The sequence below is a fragment of the Protopterus annectens genome, chromosome 3.part1 (assembly GCF_019279795.1).
Source record: "Protopterus annectens isolate FY-2018-M chromosome 3.part1, PAN1.0, whole genome shotgun sequence".
Taxonomy (NCBI): Eukaryota; Metazoa; Chordata; order Ceratodontiformes; family Protopteridae; genus Protopterus; species Protopterus annectens.
In genome coordinates, this window is record NC_056732.1 from 1,783,486,251 (window position 1) to 1,783,508,422 (window position 22,172).

General features: G+C 40.6%; 1 protein-coding gene across 4 annotated transcripts in view; it reads right to left on the bottom strand.

The window, feature by feature from the left end:
• The window catches only part of LOC122798669 (zinc finger protein 436-like), a 364,886-nt gene that overhangs the window by 179,199 nt on the left and 163,515 nt on the right, over positions 1-22,172 (bottom strand). For all 4 annotated transcript variants that reach the window (XM_044067761.1, XM_044067762.1, XM_044067760.1 and 1 more), the window contains one exon: positions 9,344-9,552. In XM_044067761.1, the coding sequence (XP_043923696.1) occupies positions 9,344-9,552 (209 nt within the window). The remainder of the gene's footprint in view (positions 1-9,343; positions 9,553-22,172) is intronic.

The window sequence follows — 22,172 nt, forward strand, 5'->3', positions numbered from 1 at the left end:
ACAGCAATATAACCAACAATCCATAATAAATAATTCATTTAAGATATCAACATACATAGAGTAACAATTATCTCGGCCGAAACTCTTTTCTTCACAGGGGTGCCCAGGTGAATAGCAACCTAATATCCCAGGGTAATAGTACCCCACCTTCAAGCATCTGGGGATATGTTCTCAGGCATTGTGCATCCCAGATCTTAACCTTCATGGGGTAGGGGGGTGGTGGGACATCTGTTCCTGAAATAGCCTGTGTCCACATATAGATCTTTAACTTAAGACAAAACCCTTTTGTGGCTACATGACCCTATGACTTTCTTTGACTTTTGGCTGGGAGTACTACCTTGTGCACCTCTCTGTACCTGGAGTACTACCTCGTGCACCTCTCTGTACCTGGAGTACTACCTCGTGCACCTCTCTGTACCTGGAGTACTACCTCGTGCACTTCTCTGTACCCGGAGTACTACCTCGTGCACCTCTCTGTACCTGGAGTACTACCTCGTGCACTTCTCTGTACCTGGAGTACTACCTTGTGCACCTCTCTGTACCTGGAGTACTACCTCGTGCACCTCTCTGTACCTGGAGTACTACCTCGTGCACCTCTCTGTACCTGGAGTACTACCTCGTGCACCTCTCTGTACCTGGAGTACTACCTCGTGCACCTCTCTGTACCTGGAGTACTACCTCGTGCACCTCTCTGTACCTGGAGTACTACCTCGTGCACCTCTCTGTACCTGGAGTACTACCTCGTGCACTTCTCCGTACCTGGAGTACTACCTCGTGCACCTCTCTGTACCTGGAGTACTACCTCGTGCACTTCTCTGTACCTGGAGTACTACCTCGTGCACCTCTCTGTACCTGGAGTACTACCTCGTGCACCTCTGTACCTGGAGTACTACCTGCACCTCTCTGTACCTGGAGTACTACCTGCACCTCTCTGTACCTGGAGTACTACCTGCACCTCTCTGTACCTGGAGTACTACCTCGTGCACTTCTCTGTACCTGGAGTACTACCTCGTGCACTTCTCTGTACCTGGAGTACTACCTCGTGCACCTCTCTGTACCTGGAGTACTACCTCGTGCACCTCTCTGTACCTGGAGTACTACCTCGTGCACCTCTCTGTACCTGGAGTACTACCTCGTGCACCTCTCTGTACCTGGAGTACTACCTCGTGCACCTCTCTGTACCTGGAGTACTACCTCGTGCACCTCTCTGTACCTGGAGTACTACCTCGTGCACCTCTCCGTACCTGGAGTACTACCTCGTGCACCTCTCTGTACCTGGAGTACTACCTCGTGCACTTCTCTGTACCTGGAGTACTACCTCGTGCACTTCTCTGTACCTGGAGTACTACCTCGTGCACCTCTCTGTACCTGGAGTACTACCTCGTGCACCTCTCTGTACCTGGAGTACTACCTCGTGCACCTCTCTGTACCTGGAGTACTACCTCATGCACTTCTCTGTACCTGCTGATCTCTGCTCATGTCCTTCCCAACATACAACTTGGCTAATGCAGTTAAAAAATGTTAAGCTATCTAGCAGTGATGCATCAAGTGCTTCAGTTTTTATTGAATGAAAAATTAAGTTAGCAGTTGTAAGAATTGTTGCTCGTCCCTCTATACACAGAAGATGAAGAAAGCGGGGTAGTTAATTTAAGATGCTTTATTACATAGAAACACATCAGGATGGATAGCAGCATCATAAAATACAAACAAACTGATTAACAGACAGACCTTACATACATACATGCTCACATCTCAACAACTTACTACAAAATGGCCGTCAGGCCTGCACGTGCTCAGTATTTATACACTTGTGCAAGCCCTTGGATAGCTTCTTAAAGAGACATACACACATTGATCTACAACCTCCTTCTGAAAAAAATTGCCCTTAATCAAAATAACATTGGAGTTAAACATGCATCCATATAGACATTTTGAAACAAATGCAATGTTCATGTCTAAGTTGCCATGTATCAATAACATGGTCTGGAGATGCAACCAGATCTTGTAACATAACGATCAGGACTGGGTTTAGCAACATGGACAGTCTTCGGAGAACAATTCATATCAGGAACTTCAGGATTCATCACAGGAATGGAAATATTCTCTGAAACATCTTCTGGAACTGGAAAACTGGACAACTCACTCCGAGATAGAGTCTTTCTTACAGGCTATGTGCTGTGGTATAAGTCAAATGCTTGTGATTCCACCTAAAGTCAATTCCTTGTGATTCCACAATATACGATCTTGGCTCTAGGCAAATGTTCTTCAAAACTCCAATCCGGTCATCAACTCTGGACATTTGCATCCTTATTTCTCTCTGTCGTAATGGACTGAGTGGTTTGCTGGTTTTATCATAACAGGATTTCTGGGTTAAACACTTCTTCAACTGATTAGTTTTCACAGATCTGTTGTTTTTGACACTTGGAACCAACAACTGACTGCTGATTGGTAATGTGGTTCTAGTTTGTCTCGAAAGAAGTCTCTGAGTAGGTGAACCAAGATGTTTATCATAAGGAATGTTTCTAAGACTCAAGTGATACAGGAAAACATTACTGTTGTCGCATTTTGACTTCTCTAGTAACTACTCTGCACCTTGAACTGAACGTTCTGCCAAACATTTGACTGTGGACAATCTGGGCTACTTGTGACATGAGCAAAATCCCACTCATCGACAAATCCTTTGAATTGTTGGCTTGTAAATTGTCTGCCACTGTCAGAAATAACTTTGTGTGGACTACCATGGACTGCAAAAATAATGCTTCATCTTAGTAATGAGAGTATTGGATACTAGATTGAGAAGTAGGTCAATCTCAAACCAATTGTAATAAGAGTTATAATGTTGACCGTTCCACTTGAAAATATCCGTGGCTACTGTTGACCAAGGTAGTTATCTGTGGCTACTGTTGACCAAGGTAGTTCAGGCATCTAGTTCAGATGAAGTGTTTTTTTTTCTGTTGATGTGGCTTTGTACTATTACACACAGAACAAGATGAAAGTGCTCTCTCAATATCTTGTGACATAGAAGGCCAAAATACTAGTCCTCTCACCCATCATTTGGTAGAGTCTGCTCCTGGGTGGTCACCATGCAAGACAGGAATGTACTCATGTTGCAAGGACTTTGGAACAATAACCTTAGGACCTTTCATGACAACACCATTGTCTTACAAAATCTCATCTCTTTATGGAAAATAAGGTTGCACTTGTTGAGGTAAACTAGATTACTTTGACAGCCATGCTACTTTGAGGAAGTGGTTGAGCTTCTGTAAAACTGGATCTGCGGCTGTATGATCTCTGAGCTCATCAAGATACGTGGAAGAAAAAAATCTCACTCCATGACTTCAAAGTCAAAGTGCTCATTCTCATGCTGTTAAGTAGTTGATATGAGTGATCTGGATAACGTATCAGCAAGATAAAGAAGTTTGCCTTTCTTGCAGATGAGATTGAAATGATACTTGTGCAATCTCAACATCATGTGTTGCAATCTGGCTGGGGCTGTATGCACAAGCTTTCTCAAAATAGTGACTAGAAGTTGGTGGTCTGTTTCACTCTGGATAGGTCCACCATAAACATAATCATGGAACTTGGAACATGCAAATACAATTGCTAAAAGCTCTTTATCTGAGCATACTGCATTTCAGCTTGGGTAAGAGTTCTGGACGCACAAGCAACAGGTTGACTCTCTTGTAGAATGACTGCACCAAGACCAAATTTCGAAACATCACATGAAAGAGTAACTGGCTTGTTGATGTCAGAGTATCTGAGAACAGGTGGACTGGCAATTCTCTGTTTCAGGACATCAAATTCTCTCTGGTGTTGTTCTAACCATTACCAGGATACATCTTTATAAATTAGCTCTCGGAGTGGTGCTGATATTTGACTCAAGTCTTGAATGAACTTGCCTAGGTAGTTAACCATGCCAAAAAACATTACAGAGCTTGAACATTGTCTGGAGCTGGCATCATGAGAATAACTGTTTGTTTAGAAGGGTCTCGTCATAAGCCTGAACTGGTAAATAAATGACTAATATAAGTGACTTTGCATAGCCTGACTTTACATTTCTGTGGATTCAGTTTAAACTTCACTTGATGTGCCCTTTCCACAACTTTTCTGAGGTTTCTGTCATGTTCTACTTCACCATTGCCTCCTACTAGTTTGTCATCTACTATAATAGCACAAGTACCCAGAAAAGAATTGCTCCATTGCATGTTGAAAGACTTCACTTGCAGAGTTTATCCCAAATGGCATTCTGAGAAATCTGTACCTTCCAAACAGAGTACTGAATGTAGTCAGCAATGAGGATTTCTTGTCAAGGAAAATTTGCCAAAATGAACTCTTTGCAGCTAAGACAGAAAAATCAGTGGCCTCTGACATGATAGCAGTGACTTCTTCAACTGTATGCATTCATTGAGGAGGTCTTTTCAGTTCCTTGTTTGAATCACATGTATCAGTGCATATTCTGATGTTGTCTGAGCTTTTCTCATGAACTACCACCATGGAAGATACCCACTCAGTCGGCTCATCAGCTGGACAAATCACACCTTGTTGCTCCATTTCTGTCTAGTTCAGCTTTGACTCTGACCTGCATAGCTATTGGAACTTTTCTGGCTGCCCTGATTACTCGGCTGACAGCCGGGTCTAACTTCATGGAATATACAACTGGAAGCTTGCCTAGTTTGTCTTCGAAAAGATCAGTAAAGGTAGAAAAAATATACTGGGTGAAATTAAAATAGTAGTCTTTTAAGTTAACATGGTGGACTTCCTCATTAAATGAAAGCAGTCCCATTTTCAAACTATATCTGAGGCCTAATAATGACTGGACGTGCCTCTTGACCACATAAAATAATATGTCGTAGCTTCTCCCAGCAGAGTAACATAAAAGCATTACTGAGCCTTCCATCTGAATCTCTTCACCACTATAAGCAATAAGCTTCACACACTTTGCCAAATTAAGCCTTTCATCAGCACATACTCTAGCAAATATTTCTGCAGACATAACATTGCACTTTGAGCCACTATCAACTTTGAGCTCAATGGGTTTGCCATTTATCTGAACAGTACAAAATGCTTCATTCTTGACTCATAAATCTACTGTATTAACTGTCTCACTAAGCACTGACACACCATCAACATGAAAAGCTTTCTAATTGATCAACTCATTTCTTAAAATATTCCCTTTTAATAAAAGAATGTGTGGCCTTTGATTTACAAAATATTTTGAAATTATTCCATTTATTACATTTGTGGCATTGCTGACCAAAAGCTAAGCATTTCTCTCTTTTAGATTAATGGCAGCTACCGCAATTATGATGGTAATGAAACTGGGTGTTTACCCTTGCTTTGAGTTTGCTGACTCACTCTCCTGCTTCACTGACGCTGTGCACACTCTGGAACTTGCTAGATAGCTCTAGGGTTTACCAGTAGTGCTGTAGGGACTACAGTTGCTGCCAAATACTTGAGCCTGTTTCTTTTAACCAGGTGCTGCATGCTATCAACGTGAGCTTTAGAAGTTACTGGAAACATGCCTTTCTCATTTGTAAGCATATTTGTGTGCTTTTCTGGGAGCTCATACATATGAAAAATCTCAATGGCCTTATTCAAAGTTAAATCACTGTTACGAAGCAAAATCTTTCTCACAGCATCATCTTTAATACCACACACAAGTCTGTCCTTTATCAACTCATCTTTTAAATCACAAAACCTGCACATTTTAGCCTTATTTCTCAAGTCGGTTATATATGCTGCAAATGGTTCACCTGGCTTTTGATCTCTTGTGTAAAACAAGTGTCTCTCCATTGTAATGCATGTCTGGGGGTTGTACATTTCTCTAAATTTATGTTTTAAGCACTCTGGGTCCAACCTTGACTCAGCTGGTACAACACTATGGTGGTTTTCCTTCTCTCCAGCAACGATAGCAGGTGCAAACACAAATGAACTTTCCCTTTCAATGGCGTCTGACCCAGCTACATTAAGCAGACTGCATGCCTTTGCATGGTTATCATCATCAGAAAATGTACCCTGTATGAAAATGTCGTACTCTTGGTCACTCTCTAGTTCTATGCAATATTAGTGTCAAACACAAATGTGTTTGGTTTTCAAAATCCTTCAGCCATGCCAACAAAGTATGGATAAACTCACCAAAAATATAGCCCTTGTAAGTATATATGAACAGGTTTCCTCTCTGCAGCTTGCAGTAACACTCAAATACACAATAAACTTTTTGAAATACTGTACTTCGCGAAATATGCTCTGAAATGGCTGTATTTGCAAAATAACTGTACTGTAATGCTACACAAGCATATGAAAACTTCATACACTTCTGATAACACGGATAGCCTTATTTAATACAAACATACGTGCTTTGCAAAAAATGCAGCTGTTTCTCTTTATTTTATTCATTTTATTCTTTTTATGCAATTTAGACTTTATTTCAAACATTTTCCGTAGTAATTCAAATATTTCTAGCAATATCAGACATTTCGACTTATTTTAATATTGTTTAGAGTGTTCTGTATGCTTTGTTTCATATTTTGCAAATAAGAAATAGTCTGAGAAATGAGAAATAATCAGCTCCACAAGGGAGGATCCACCTTGGATCCCGGGATCTATCGTCCCATCAGTCTGACAAGCCTGATCTGCAACGGCATGGAACGCATTATCATGGAACTTATAAACAAAGACATTGGCAACTTTCAAACACTGGACCCCACCAAGTTTGGGTTTGTGAAGGGCCGATCTTGTCTCCTGAATCTGATTGACTTCTTTGAATCAGTCTCCAGAGCTGTGGACAAGGGTAAGGTGGTCCACACAGCCTATCTGGACCTCGCCAAAGCCTTCAACACCATCCTCCACTCTGGAATCATAGATAAACTTACTAAGCTGGGCATAAATCCCTACGTCACTCGATGGGTTGCCAACTGGCTTACTGACAGAACCCAGACTAAAAGTAGCTGACTCCAAATCCAGCTCCAGACAAGTGACAAGTGGAGTACCTCAGGGTTTAGTCCTGGAAACACTCTTGTTTGGCATCTACTTCTATGAAGTACAGGCCAACACTAAGAGACTCTGGCTAACAAAGTTTGCAGATGACTGCAAACTGGGAGCCATTATTGAATCACCAAATTATGTGGAAATTCTACAAAAAGGCCTTACAGAAACAGATGCATGGTGCCAGAGCCATGGGCTCAAGCTTAATGCCAAGAAATGTATAGTTATCCCCTTTGGAAAAAAACATGTACCCATGAATTACCACATTGGTGGCAGGACGCTAAACATCAAAAGTGTGATGAGAGACTTAGGGACACAGGTAGACAGTGGTCTCACTTTCAATAACCACATCGCCACAACAGTCAGGAAATCCTTCTATGTGGCACACCTCATCACTAAGGGCTATTCATCCAGAAAAAAGGAGATAATTGTCCCACTGTACTCATCCCTCATTAGACATATTATAGAGTATAATGCCCTGTTTGGTATGTACCTCACAAGACATCTGCAACAGCTGGAAAGGCCACATAAATACCTCACTAAAAGAATCACAGGCCTAAAGCAGATGCCATATGCTGACCGTCTAAAAAAAACTCCAGCTATACTCCGTGGCATATCGTCTACTCAGAGGCGATCTCTGCTTAACATACAAGGCCATGTCAAACCCTGAGCTGTTGGACATGCTCCACTTAAAGAAATCCCACTCCCTTAGAGACACACGCTCCAGGGATCTAAACCTTGTCATCACAATGAACAAAACATGCTGGAGGGATAGGTTCCTGACTCAGAGACTCCCCATACTCTGGAATAGACTGCCCATACATGTCAAGCAGAGTGCCTCATTGGCCCTCTTCAAAAGGAACCTTGATGATTGGATGGGAGATAGGAAATTCACCCCGGGGATCATGACAGTCGTTCTGCTAGACAGGGGCCCAGAGAAGTAAATATTGTGGGAAGAAATATCCAGGGAATTGGGAATTGTTATGGCTAGGCTTGCATAGGCCCTAGGGCCGATAGCCTAGTACCAACCTATGAACCTATGAGCACGTTTAACATCTGAAATTCATTTCTGATCTGTTTTGCAAATTACACATGCAGTAGGGATGGTCCACTCTTGTATATACCACCAACAATGGCTAGATGCCTCACGGATTCAAAGTGGAGAAACTGGAGTTCTTTCTGGCCATAAGTTGTTTCAAACATGCCTCTTCCGACACCATGTCGCTTGCCCCTCTAAACACAAAAGACAAATCAGGCGGGGTATTTTGTTTAGATTCTTTAATTATAGAAACACAAAAGACATCAGGCAAACCTTACATACATACATGCTTACATCTCAACAGCTTACTACAAAATGGCAGTCAGAGTTGCACATGCTCAGTATTTATACTCTTGTGCAAGTCCTCGGATAGCTTCTTAAAGACATATACACACACTGATCTACAAGAACTATCAAGCTTATCTAATGTTTGCTCCTGACTGTTGTGGTACTCACTATTTATACTACAGAGATAACTACGCATGGAAACTAGCTGGAAGTTTCAATGCAAAGAAAAAAAAATAATATTAAAGTGTGACCAGACAGAGAAAAAATATAAAAACAAGGCAATATTGTTAAAATGGAAAGATGGCGGTTGACAGATTAACACTAACCTGGAAAACATATTAAAGGGGAAAGAAAAGGAGGAGAAACACCAGTGTGTGTACAGCAGCAGGTACATTAAGAAGAAAGATAATCATATCAGACGATGCCCTCACCTCACATCAGAAGGTGCCCTCACCTCATGTCAGAAGGTGCCCTAACCTCACCTCATGCCAGAAGGTGCCCTCACCTCATTCAAAAGGTGCCTTTACCTCATTCCAGAAGGTACCCTCACCCCGTACCAGCAGGTGCCCTCATCTCATGTCAGAAGGTGCCCTCACCTCACATCAGAAGGTGCCCTCACCTCGTACCAGCAGGTACCCTCATCTCATTCAGAAGGTATCTTCACCTCATGTCAGAAGGTATCCTCAACCTTATACCAGAAGGTGCACTCACCTCATGTCAGAAGATGCACTCACCTCATGTCAGAAGGTGCCCTCACCTCATATCAGAAGGTGCCCTCACCTCATATCAGAAGGTGCCCTCACCCCGTACCAGCAGGTGCCCTCACCTCATTCAAAAGGTGCCTTTACCTCATTCCAGAAGATGCCTTCACCCCGTACCAACAGGTGCCCTCACCTCATACCAGCAAGTGCCCTCACCTCACATCAGAAGATGCCATCACCTCTTACCAGAACGTGCCCTCATCTCGTACCAGCAAGTGCCCTCACCTCATGTCAGCAGGTGCCCTCACCTCGTAGCAGCAGATGCCCTCACCTTACCATAGTAGTACTGCAGTGCTCGCCTGAGTTTATCGTAGTTCATGCTGGTCTTGTTCTTACACCTTCCCCACAGTCGTGCCACCTCTTCTGCATTGCAAAATTTAAATTCGCCATCATTGTTGGTCCATGAAATTAGGTTCTCATTCTTCTTGTCTTCAAGCAGCTGCAGCAGGAACTGCCATAATTTAACCGATGAATCCATCACTGCATGAAGGAAAAAAGGATGCAATTTTAATTCATAAAACGGTACAAAAAACAGCAGAGATTCTAAATAACTGCTCTGTAAACTTTTTTTTCAAAGTAACTTTAATTACAAACTGAAATCTATTGCAAGAAGGGGTTATGGACAACAAATTTGACTGCAAAAGCAAAGGGAAAGCATAATTTAAAAGGGTAGCAAAAGAAGCAAGGCAGAAGATAATGACTAAGCAATTACCTCTTCTGACAGGATTAAGGTGTTTGCCTTACAAACACAAGGTGCAGGGTTTGAGTATCACAAAGGATAATTGGCTAGGCTTAAAATGGCTCGCAAGGACAGTTAGCTTAGTACTAATCTAGGAACAACAAAACTCCTCCAAAAATAAAAATAAAAAAAAAACAGACCTTGAATGTAGCTGTAGAAAATACAAACGGGTCAAAAAATATAAAGGAAAACATGCAGTACAACTTAAATAGACCTAGACAGTGTGAGGTGATTTTCCACAATTCCTGACTTCTGCATTGTTGAGGACATGGGACCTCATAGACACAGTTCACTACGGGTAAAGGGAGGAGGGAGGCTAGGGTGTCACAGAAAAGTTTTACAAGCTGGGCTAAGTACATGTCAGTCTTAGTTCTACAGGTGAAAGATTTGAAACAACCAACATCAGATCTTCTTTAGCCCACTTTTCAATGACCTCACTAACCCAAAACTGTAGACAACCTAAATCCATAAAAAAAACTAAAACAGTATTTCTAAACTTAAACTGGAAAGCTTCACAGTTCTACATAATACATCAGTTCTACACAAGAAATCTTTCAAACAACCTCAATCAACACTTAAATCTTAAAACATCACAATACCTCACTGTGAATGAACTAAACAATGAATGTATCCAGAAATAAGAAGCCCAGCCATAAAGAATAAAGCGAAAGAATAAGAAAGTATCAGCCAAAAACATATAATTTTGTCATTCAATATGTTATCATCTAAATTATGAATGTTTTTTCACTCTCATTTTAATTTAAAATGTTTATAGTAATTTTCTTAAAACAATAAAAAGTATTATTGAAAAATTAAATTATTCCAAAGAAAAAGTCCCACGACAGAAGAAAATGCTTTTACACAAACAAAAGAAAACAACATAATGACCAAACAGTGACAACAACAAAACACAGACAATGTCATAAAAATGAATAAGAAGATAAAAAGAAATATCTTAAAAGTATTATTTTTTCAGTAAGAAAAGAAAAAGGAGCCACACAAAAAATTAACAGAAACAACAATACTCACTTCAAAATTAAACACCAGTGACACAAGAAAATAGGGGCTGTAGTAATGCCCATGCAATAATGTGCACATAATTATGCCAAAGTGTTGTAAAGTGTTTCAACAAAAGTATTTTACTTTTATTTACTTTCTTAAAGTGTCTTTACCATTTGTTTGGGATTTATTAAATAATTTGGTGTTTGACACTGGTGACCCCGAAAAAACAAAATAAAATGAAAAACAAAGAAAATGCAAAAAAAAGCTTTAAAATAAAAATGAATGTTCAGTTATTTTCATAGTATATAAGTTAAAAATATATAAAGTTACATTTAAATTTTGGAAAAAAAAAATGCTAAAGGAAAATGAAAAACCAAGATAAAAAATAAAAATAAAAGTAATATTCACAAAAAAGTAAAACAATATGTAAAATCAGATTTTCATAGTAAATACTCAAATTATTCACAGATTAATACAAACAAAAATCAATTACTCACATTCAAATAGTAATTCATTTAAAAGTATTGATTAGAGATACATTATATTACTTACAGTATACATTTAAACAATATTTATGCAGATAAATGCAACAAGACCAAACAATTAAACAATAAACAATATACAGGAAGACTTTAATAGCAAACACAAAAACATTTAAAAACTAATTATAATAGATTACAAGATTTCTATTCTAATAACATTTACAAGAAAATACCTTATTCTCTTATTCAAAATTAAACTAGAAAAATAAATCAAAAAAACTTAACTTTGCAAAAATAGGACAACACCAAAGAATACTAAAAAAAAAGAATTTAAAAGACACAAAACAAGGTTGTTAATAATTCAAATGTTAGTAGCAAAATATTCTCTACCAAATTATGTAAAACTTAAAGGAAATATAAAAAAATTATACATAACTTCAAAAACATTTTAAAAAATTAATTTATTTAATAAAAAAAACTAAAATAATTAATTTATTTAAAAATATAAAAATTCTTTAAGTATCTTATAATAAATCTGAAAAATATTAAAAAAAACTAAACAATAAACTTAAAGAAATAAAAAAAAAATTTAAAATAAAAAACAAATATAAATGGACTAATAATTTATTTAAATATTTTAAATAACTTCATAAAATTAAAAAATAACAAAAAGCAAAAACAAATTATAAAAACAACAAATTGCAAAATAAAAATATAGGATAAAAAACAAATATAATAAATAGATTACCTAACTGCAAATATAATTGGGATTTTATTCACATAGATATTATATGGGTTGATTTTTCTACAAGTTCCTGCAAACAAATACAAACAGCAAATTATCGGCATAAATTTCAAATAAACAAAATACCCCAACAAAGCTAGAATTTCTGTGGAAGATTTGAATTGAGAAGAATAAGTTATTAAAACTTAAATAGAGATATACAAGCTACATTTACTTCATTTAGTTTTCTACGGTTACAGCATAAAATCATTTATTAACGGAAAAAAATTCTTTTTATATTAAAACAAATAAAGAAATATGAAATATGAAAAAAAATCAAGACTGAATATTATTAAAATATACATGTTAACAAAATATTTATCTGAAATAAAAAATAAACTAAACATTTGACAAAACATTATAAAATTCAGAATAAAAAAAATACAGATATAAATTTTAAAAATTTAAAAGCACACACAAAAATTTAATATAATACACTGAAACATAAAATGATAAAACAAAAAAATTAAATTAAATTTAAAAACACCAATAATCCAACAGATTTGTCATACATAAACAACAGACTAAACATTTAGAAATTTTATATAAAAACACACTGAGATAAAAGCACGTGTTTAAAAGCATTCCTATACAAATTACACCAGAATGTGTAGACAACAGAACTTTCCTAAAAAGTGCTAAGCATATGTGAATGACCGAGAAAGAGACATTGTGTATGATGAGCCTAGAGCAGTATCCCTGCAATACACCTAGCCCTGACACAGTATGATCTCAACAACAGAGCAGCATCACAGTACAACCAGAAAATCACTGATTTCAACAACAGAGTACTATTCTGGTCAAATTTACAGGACTCTGATGACTCGATTATGGGATCCAGGCACTTTCTGCCCTCGATGACAGGTCTGACCTGCCCTGCATCTGCCAGATGACCTAGTCTGGAGACACCCCTAGGCTGCCACACCCCTATAGTGCCTTTCAACCCCTATAAACAAATTTTAAGCCTTCACCATAACACCCCTATTTAGATGCAACTCGATCAAACAAATGCAAACCTGTAGTCATCTAAATCAATGCTCTGGATCTGTCAGTAGGCTCAAAAATTGAGCTGTAGTTTTTTTAGAGCACCCCTTCAACCCCAAATTAGGCAGAGAACCACTACAAACAAAGACCAGGAGAGACCTCATTCAAAGCCTGACTCTGGTCCAAATTCACAAAGCTAGAATCCAAACCATTAAAAAACAGAATATCAAATGCACATTAATACATACTGCATACACAACCAGCCTGTAAGACAGACATTCAGGTAGGCTTAACATTCAGTAAGACAGCGATTCAGGTTGTACTCCATCCACCATCCCACAAGAGTCCTTTCCCATGCACTCAAGCATCCACACACCTCCAGAAATCGAAATGAACACACTCCAGACACTCATACACCCCATTAACATTGAATAAGACATTTATTGGGAAAACTACTTATGACTTGAACTACTTTTCATTAAAGACACTCACTCCATGTCCACCAATGCTCTGGACCACTGACTCATTGGACCTAAACATCCTTGACCTGGTCTTGACCTTAATTGGGAAAACTATACTGACACCAATACACCACCCCAAGTTTACCTATAAAATCCACAAATCACCCACCAACTAATCCTCCCTCCCACTCACCACCAAACCACCAACCAAGAACCTTAACAACCATGATCCACTTCTCCAAACCTAAACACCAATGGTAAACAACTCCATGGGCGAATCTCACAGCACTGCATCAAAGACAGAAATCCCAACAGAACGATCTCATCACCAACCAATGAACAGAACCCCAATCCTCTAAACCAAGATGCTAAACCCAAAAGGTGAAACCCAATCTATAAACTCCCTCAATGGAGGAAACTCAATATGGTGAGGCCCCAATGGATGCACCCTAAGAATAAGCCCCAAACCTATCAAAACTCCCATAAAGCATCCCCAACAAAGCCTCAACCCTCAACCTAAAACAAAATACTAATCCTCTACAGGAATAGTATGCTTCTATCTAAGAACAACTAAGACACACTACGCTCTAAGCACAAGTCAACTGCTACTTGATCATCTTCTTCACTTGCTCTCTGTACTGCCACATCTTCTCAACATGCTCCATTTCTTCCTGTGTCCTCCCTCTCAATCTCAAGTCCTGGCTCACAGCATGTCTTCCTCTGTCACACCACATCCCTCAGAGCAACACGCCACCACACTAAACCTTGCTCCTGCAATAGGCAAAACAATAAACAGGGATAGGTCTCTGACTCAGAGACTCCACAACTCCTCAATACCACACCAATACCTGTCAAGCCACATGGAAAATTGGAAACAAAATTTGCCCGGGATCACTCATCGCGACCAGAAGACAGGGGTCCAGCCGGATCACGCCAGGAAGAAAAGTCCAGCAGGGGTTGAGGTAAGTAGGCTTCAAAAGAAGCTAGGAAATAGCCATGTTATGGCCTATAAACCTCAGAACCTAGTATTAGTAGCCTAGGCCTATCCTATGACCCTGCACCTGGGATCTTAGCTTTTTCTCTTTTCCTGTTACTGTTTCCTCCTCAGCTAGGCATGAGCCCCTGCATAATGGTTGCCTCCCTATAAATCACTATATGTATACCTTCACAATGGTACATCCCTTACTTCTTAGCATATTATACCATATATGACTGAAACCTATCCTGTGCACATAGAAACAAAATGCACTATGCTGAATCCTTCGAATTTAGCATTTTTTTACCATTTTCTAATAAAAATATTGAAAGCATTCGTCCAGACCCTATGTACACTACGCTGCAAAGGTTAAAGTTGCATTATACCAAGTGTGCAAGGATAGGTGACTGTAGGTTAGTGTGCAATAAGTTAGGTAGGGGTAGGGTAGGTGTAATAGGGTTAGGGAGGTTAGGGATTAGGTGTGGGGTAGGGTGGTGTGTAGTTATTAGTGCGGGGGGTATAGTTTATAAATAGTAGTGTACTAGTAGTGTATGTATGTATGTAGGTGGGTGGGTGTTTGTTGTGTGTATGTGTTGTGTATATTTATTTGTGTGTTTTGTGTGTGTGTTTGTGGATTGTTTCATTTTCCTTGGTGTTTGTTTTTGATTTATTTTTATTGTGATCTTTTGATTGAATGGGTTCGATATTATAAAATTTTTTAGTGTAAATTTAGTTAATAGAGATGATGTTATACTGATATTACCAATATACTGAATATTATACTATGGCAAATATACCCCAACTTTACAATACCCCCCCATTTATACTGAGCCAATACCACTAGAGTACCAGTACGGTTGTATTACCACTGTCCCAGTTAGGTTGCCACCAAAGGAGGGGAGGAAATACCATCCTATGGGACCTGACCTGTACCCTGGCCTGTGGCTGTCCACCACTGTGCCCTGGATGAACTGCCACCTGAGTCCCCTGCTCAATCAACTCTGCTGTTCAGGTTGAGTCTCACCTCTACTGCGCACTGACCTGAACAGAACTACTGAGGAGGAATGAGAAACAGGTCTACTGAATGCTGAACATATCTGAAACTAGTCAACCCTACAAAGCTATTAACATATATATAAGGAACTAATAATATCATATCCTTACTAATACCAAACTCTGTATTGGTAAGACTAAATCATGATCATTCATAAATCATTCCTGTGGCTAGGGAATCAGGCCTGACCCACACCCACAGACTGATAAGATTCCAAGGGTAAATCCCATACCAGGCCTCACCATGGAATAATACAACCTAATCATCACTATCACTGAAACCCACTGAAACCTAATATGGTTGAAAACTCAGGCAGTGATAGTCAAAGTGGTGTGATCATGGCTGACTCCGCCTGTCAGTGCCGAGACCCAACCTCCAGCCTGGAAGTGTCAGACCTGGGTTATCTGGCTGACGGTCCGTCGGCCCAGTCCCAGTATCTCAAAACAAGAAACTTCATTGAACACAGCTGGTCTCTGATTATCAGACCTCCGGTAACATTCAAGTACACTTGACACTCAGGAAGTCACAGACACAAAGAACATCAACTCCAAAGCCCTCCATGCAGTAAACAGTATGTCCTGTCATGCCCTGTCATCCCCTCCAACCAGTGGTGTTCCCATTCACTACCGTCCATCATGGTAGTCCATGTGTTACAGAATTCTGTATAAGAAACAAGACAACAACCTGGTACAGTCTTCTCACACATCCACTGAATACAGAAGGTGTTCTCAGAAGTCTACCTATGTGGTGTCACAGTTACCATAGGTTTTTCACCACATGAAATTACTGGTCATTCCCTCTCAGAAATTTCCATTTCACATGAACTACTTAAGTATCCATTGGCAAAACTGACATTGACTCAAAAGTACCTGACAAGGGGGGCACAACTACTTCACTACTTGGAGAATAAAAAACTACCACAAAACTACTACTATATGTCTCAAACACTCAACCTATTCTATGTCTCTCAAAAACTACAACTTCATCATCTCTTCATAGCTCTACTTAGCTATCCTCTATAGAGGACCTCTAGGCTACTAGCCATAGTTTGTTGGCTATTTAAGTACCTATTCCCACCCCTGGACTACCCATGTCATTCAGGGCGAGTCCCTCCCACACTGTTTTGCCCATCCAATCGTCAAGGTTCCTTTTGAAGAGGGCCAAAGAGGTGCTCTGCTTGACATGTATGGGCAGTCTATTCCAGAGTCTGGGGATTCTCTGGGTCAGGAACCTATCCCTTCAGCATGTTTTGTTTATTGTAATGACAAGGTTTGGATCCCTGGAGTGTGTGGCTCTGAGGGATTGGGATTTCTTTAAGTGTAGCATGTCCAACAGCTCTGGGTTTGACATAGCCTTGTATGTTAAGCAGAGATCGCCTCTGAGTAGACAATATGTGACAGAGTATAGCTAGAGTTATTTAAGGCGGTCAGCGTAGGGCATCTGCTTTAGGCCTGTGCCAGCGTAGGGCATCTGCTTTAGGCCTGTGATTCTTTTAGTGATGTATTTCTGCTGCCTTTTCAGTTGTTTCAGATGTTTTGAGAGGTACATAACAAACGGGGCGTTGTATTCTATAATGGGTCTAATGAGGGATGAGTACAGTGGGATAATGACCTCCTTTTTTTTGGATGAAAAGCCCTTAGTGATGAGGTGTGCCACATAGAAAGATTTCCTGACTGTTGTGTCGATGTGGTTATCAAAGATTAGACCACTGTCCACCTGTGTCCCTACGTCTCTTATCACACTTTCAGTGTTTAGTGTACTTCCAGCTATGTGGTAATTCACGGGTACATGTTTTTTCCCCACAGGGGATAAAGTACAGTTTTGTACCTACCATAAATGTAGATGTTCGAAGATCCACATTGCTGCAGTCCTTACTTATGGGTAGTCCGCTGTCCTCGGTCGGCCCGAATACCAAAGTATTAGGCTGACGTCGGTCATGGGCGCCTAGATCTGACATCAGAGCGTCAGGGTATAAAGGCGCATGACCGGCGCCATATCCTCAGTCTTTTCTTGCCCCAGATGTCAGAAGGCCAAACCAGAAAGGCCACAGCCAAAAACAGAATACCTCCCAAAAACATGCCCAACAACAACCATCACCTAAAGCATAGCACCAAGTCAAACTACAGTGGGGAAGGAGGGAGGGTAAATTGGACTGCAGCAATGTGGATCTTGAACATCTACATTTATGGTAGGTACAAAACTGTACTATGTTCTTCATCTCACATTGCTGCAGTCCTTACTTATGGGTAGAATCCCAAAGCAACGGGAAAGGGAGGATGGTAAAAAATCATAAGGCATTAGGTGGCGCTAAAATGCCCTGTAAAATTGCAGTGGCAAATCCAGCCCTAGACTTAGAATAAAGAGGAAGGTGGTAATGTTTAGAAAAGGTATGCACTGAACTCCAAGTAGCTGCCTCCAAAATGTCTTTGTAGCTACCCCCCTTAGAAAGGCCGTAGAAGTAGCAGTAGCCCTAGTGGAATGAGGCCTGATTCCAGCAGGAATCTCCTTACCATGATGGGAGTAACAGAAAGAAATACAAAACCCAATCCATTTAGAAATAGTTTGTTTTGAAACAGGTTTACCCTGTGAACCCAAAAAAAGAAAAGAAACAAACAACATTGAGCCTGTCTGAACTCCTTGGTTCTGCTCAAATAATAACGCAACTGCCTGTGAATATCCAAAGTATGCAAAATTTTCTCCCCTTTATTTTGGGGGTTTGCATAAAAAGTAGGCAAATGAATAGTTTGATTTAAGGCCACACTAGAAACCACTTTAGGCATAAAGGAAGGATTAGTGCATAAAGATACCCTATCTTTATGAAAATCAGGAAAGGCTCCACTGCCATGAGGGCCTGTAATTCAGAAACCCTTCTTGCAGAGGTAATGGCCAACAAAAAGCAGTTTTCCATGACAAATACTTTAACCTCGGCAGTAGCTGCAGGCTCAAAAGGTTGTAGAGTAAGTTTTTCCAACACAAAATTGAGATCCCAAGCAGGAGTAGGAGCTCTCGTGGGGGTCTTATATTCTTTGCCCTCTAAGAAATTGCTTAAACCAAGGATGAGAGAATAAAGGAGGGTCACAATCATAGTGAGCAGAAATGGCTGCAGCATGAACCTTTATTGAGGAGAAAGACAAACCCTTGTCCAATAACTCAGTAAGATATTGAAGAGCAACACTTAAATCAGGTTTGGAGACATCAAGGTCCTTTCCTTTGCTCCAAATAAAAAATCTCCTCCATTTATCAGCGTAAACTTTCCTGGTACTAGGCCTCCTGGCCTCCAAAATAACATTCAAAACTTGTTGTGGAAGCTGAGACCCTCCAGAATCTAAAACAGAATATGCCAGGCTGTTAGATGCAGAGACTGAATCTTGACATTGAGGAAGTGAGTGTCCTCTTGTGACAAAAGGTGCAGAATCAAAGGCAGAGGCCATGGAGGTTCTCGTACTAAACTCCTCAGTAGTGGGTACCAGTGCTGTCGAGGCCAATCCGGTGCTATCAAAATCATGGTTGGCTTGTCTTGTCTGGCCTTCAAAAGTACCTTGGGAGGAAGAGGCAGAGGTGGAAAGGCATATACATGCAGATTGTTCCAACTGAATGATAGAGCGTCCACCTTCCAAGCTGTGTGATGAAACATTTTTGTGCAAAACTTTGGCAGCTGGTAATTTAGTGGAGAAGCGAACAGATCTATGTCTGGAGTTCCCCATAACACTGTCAACTGTTGAAATACATGAGGATCCAATTTCCACTCGTGAGGATCCACTATTTGTCTGCTCAATACATCTGCTAAGGAGTTCTGTGCTCCTGGTAGAAACCTTGCCTGAAGATTGAGGTGTAGATTGAGAGCAGTTTCCCACAGAATCATCGCTTGCCTGCAAAGAGGGGTAAGAATGGGTTCCCCTGCTTGTTGATGTACCACATGACAGTAGTGTTGTCTGTTTGAATCAACACCTGCCCTGGGTGAAGTAAATCTTTGAAAGCCATCAATGCAAACTGGACTGCTAACATTTCCTTCAAGTTGATATGCAAATGTTGAGTTTGACAGGCCATGTTTTGCACCCATTTTCCATTGAGGTGTGCTCCCAAGCCTTGTCCGAGGCATCTGTCGTTAGAATCTGACTGCGCCTCTGGGTCACAGAGAGTCCCTTGTTTAGGTGACATTCCTGGGCCCACCACAAAACTCCTTCTGAATGCAAGGTATTATCTGAATGACAGTGTCTAGATCTTGGCAGTGCTGTGTCCACACATTTTTGAGATACCATTGAAGCTTCCTCATATGCAATTTGGCATTGGGAAGCACCAGAATACAAGATGCCATGAACCCCAAGGCTTGAAGGACTGTCCTTGCAGTCAGCCTGGACCGAGAGACATTTGCTGGAAATAAAGAGAAAGGCTTCTTTGTCCGGGGTCAAAAAGGCCATCTGGGAAGCTGTATTCAGTCTCACACCCAGAAAGCACATGTCCTGAGAGGGTACTAGACTGGACTTTGTTTCGTTCACAGAATACCCTAGGCATCTTAACACTGCCATCACATACTGTAGATGATGAAGAAGTTAGCCCTTTCTTGTGCAATAATCAGGCAGTCGCCCAAATAAGGATAAATCTGTATTCCTCTTAGTCTGAAAATGCTATCACTGGGGCCAGAACCTTTGTGAACACTCTGGGCAGTATAGATAAGCCAAAGGGCAATGCAGAGAACTGATAATGTAAATTTCCAGCCCAGCACTTGGGTACCTCCTGCAACTGGGCCTGATAGGAACATGAAGGTAAGCCTCTTTGAGATCCAGAGTAACCATCCAGTGATCTTTTCCCAACAGAGGTAAAAGTTGTTGTAAAGTCAGCATCTTGAACTTTGGAATGTCCAGGTAAGTGTTGAGGATAGATAAATCCAAAATTGGTCTCCACGTGTTCCCTTTCTTCGGAACTAGAAACAGGCGAATAAAATCCTAGGCCCACTTCTGACAGAGGAACTGGCTGTATAGCTCCTATTTGAAGAAGTAAAGAAATTTGTCTGTGAGCCTCTATCCTTTGCCGAGGAGGGACGTCTGGCATGCCTTTGAAAGGAGGCATGGTGTGGAAATAGAACTTGTAACCTCGGTTTATAATGTCCAATACCCATTTGTCCTGGGTGACTAAATGCCAATTTTGCTTGAAAAGAGCCAACTTTCCTCCCAAAGGAGCTGCCAGGCAAGAAGAATCTGGCAGCTGAAAATGTAGGTCATTGGGCCTGCTTACGAAAGGACTGGCCCCTGCCCTCACCAGCAGATTGAGCAGGCGAACTCCATTGTCTCGGCCTGAAGGTACTCTGAGCTCTGCCCCTACCACGCCTAGATCTACACCTAGACTGAGAATCAGAAGAAGGGTACGTCCACCCCTTAGTAGGCCAATTTCTACTAAACTTTGAAGGTTGTACCTGTAAAAAATCTTTAACAGTCTGCATAGACTTAGCCTTGTCTTCCATTTTCTTTAAGACAGACTCCACAGGAGGACCAAACAAAACTTCAGACTGTAAAGGGGCATCCAGAATTCTAGACTTAACATGCTCAGACAAATTCTGATCCTTAAGCCAGGCGTGCCTATGAATAACTGAACCAGTGGCAGCCACCCTAGAAGAAGCCTGTAAAGCATCAAAACCACATTGCAAAGAGTGCTTACCCACCTGTTCAGACACATGCACTAAATCCTGCAATTCTTTACACTCTATGCCCTCTGCCAGCGTCCGCCCACTTTAGATCTTAGCTGAGAAAGGAGGAAATTCTGATACTTCAACATATGAAACTGGCAGTTCAAAGCTCTCATTGCTAAAGTAGAAGAGGTATACACCTTCTTACCCCATCTATCCAAAGCTCTAGCTTCCTTATCCAGAGGAACCGGATTCTTAACAACAGAGGCTCTAACACCCTTAGGCCCCTGACTAATAGTTTCTGGGTCCGCCCTAGGACTCTTATACAGATATTTATGAGCCTCAGGCACCCTGTAATACCTGTCCGGTTTAACTGGGGCAGTAGGCACAGAATCTGGATTAAGGGAAGCTTCCGAGAAAACATCTGAAACCACATCCAAAACTGGAGGTATAGCTAAGGGTCTATGCTGTGGTAAAAACAAGAACTCCCTAAGCCTCTTCCATGAATCAGAGTAATCCTGTCCCTCCCACTTAAAATGCTCCCTCATGGAATGCAGAGTTTCTGAAAATGAAAAATCCTCTGGAGGAGAAGCAGAAGGAGTGGAATCCTCTGCATCAGAATCAGAATAAGGAGGGAAATCTTGAATGTCTTCAGCAGAAGACTCTGAATCATCTGAGGCCTGCTCCAAACTTTCCAACTCTGGCTCCATCCTGGGCCTCTTATCAGGAGGGGCATAGAACCTCTAATTAAAGTAATCAAATCCTCTGCATTTTAAGCATGTGCTTTTTAGGCACAGACCCTGAAGAACCAGAACTGACACCAGAGGAAGGCAAAACAGACCTGCCCTTAGAAGGAGCCTTAGAAACAGTAGCAGAAGGCCTAACCACCTTAGGCATAGAAGGGAGAATAGTAACCTGAGAGGCCCCTTCAGCCTGACCTGCCTCCTGAGAGGCCACATCTTGTAAAATCAAAGTTTCCCCTGGGACTCAACAGAAAC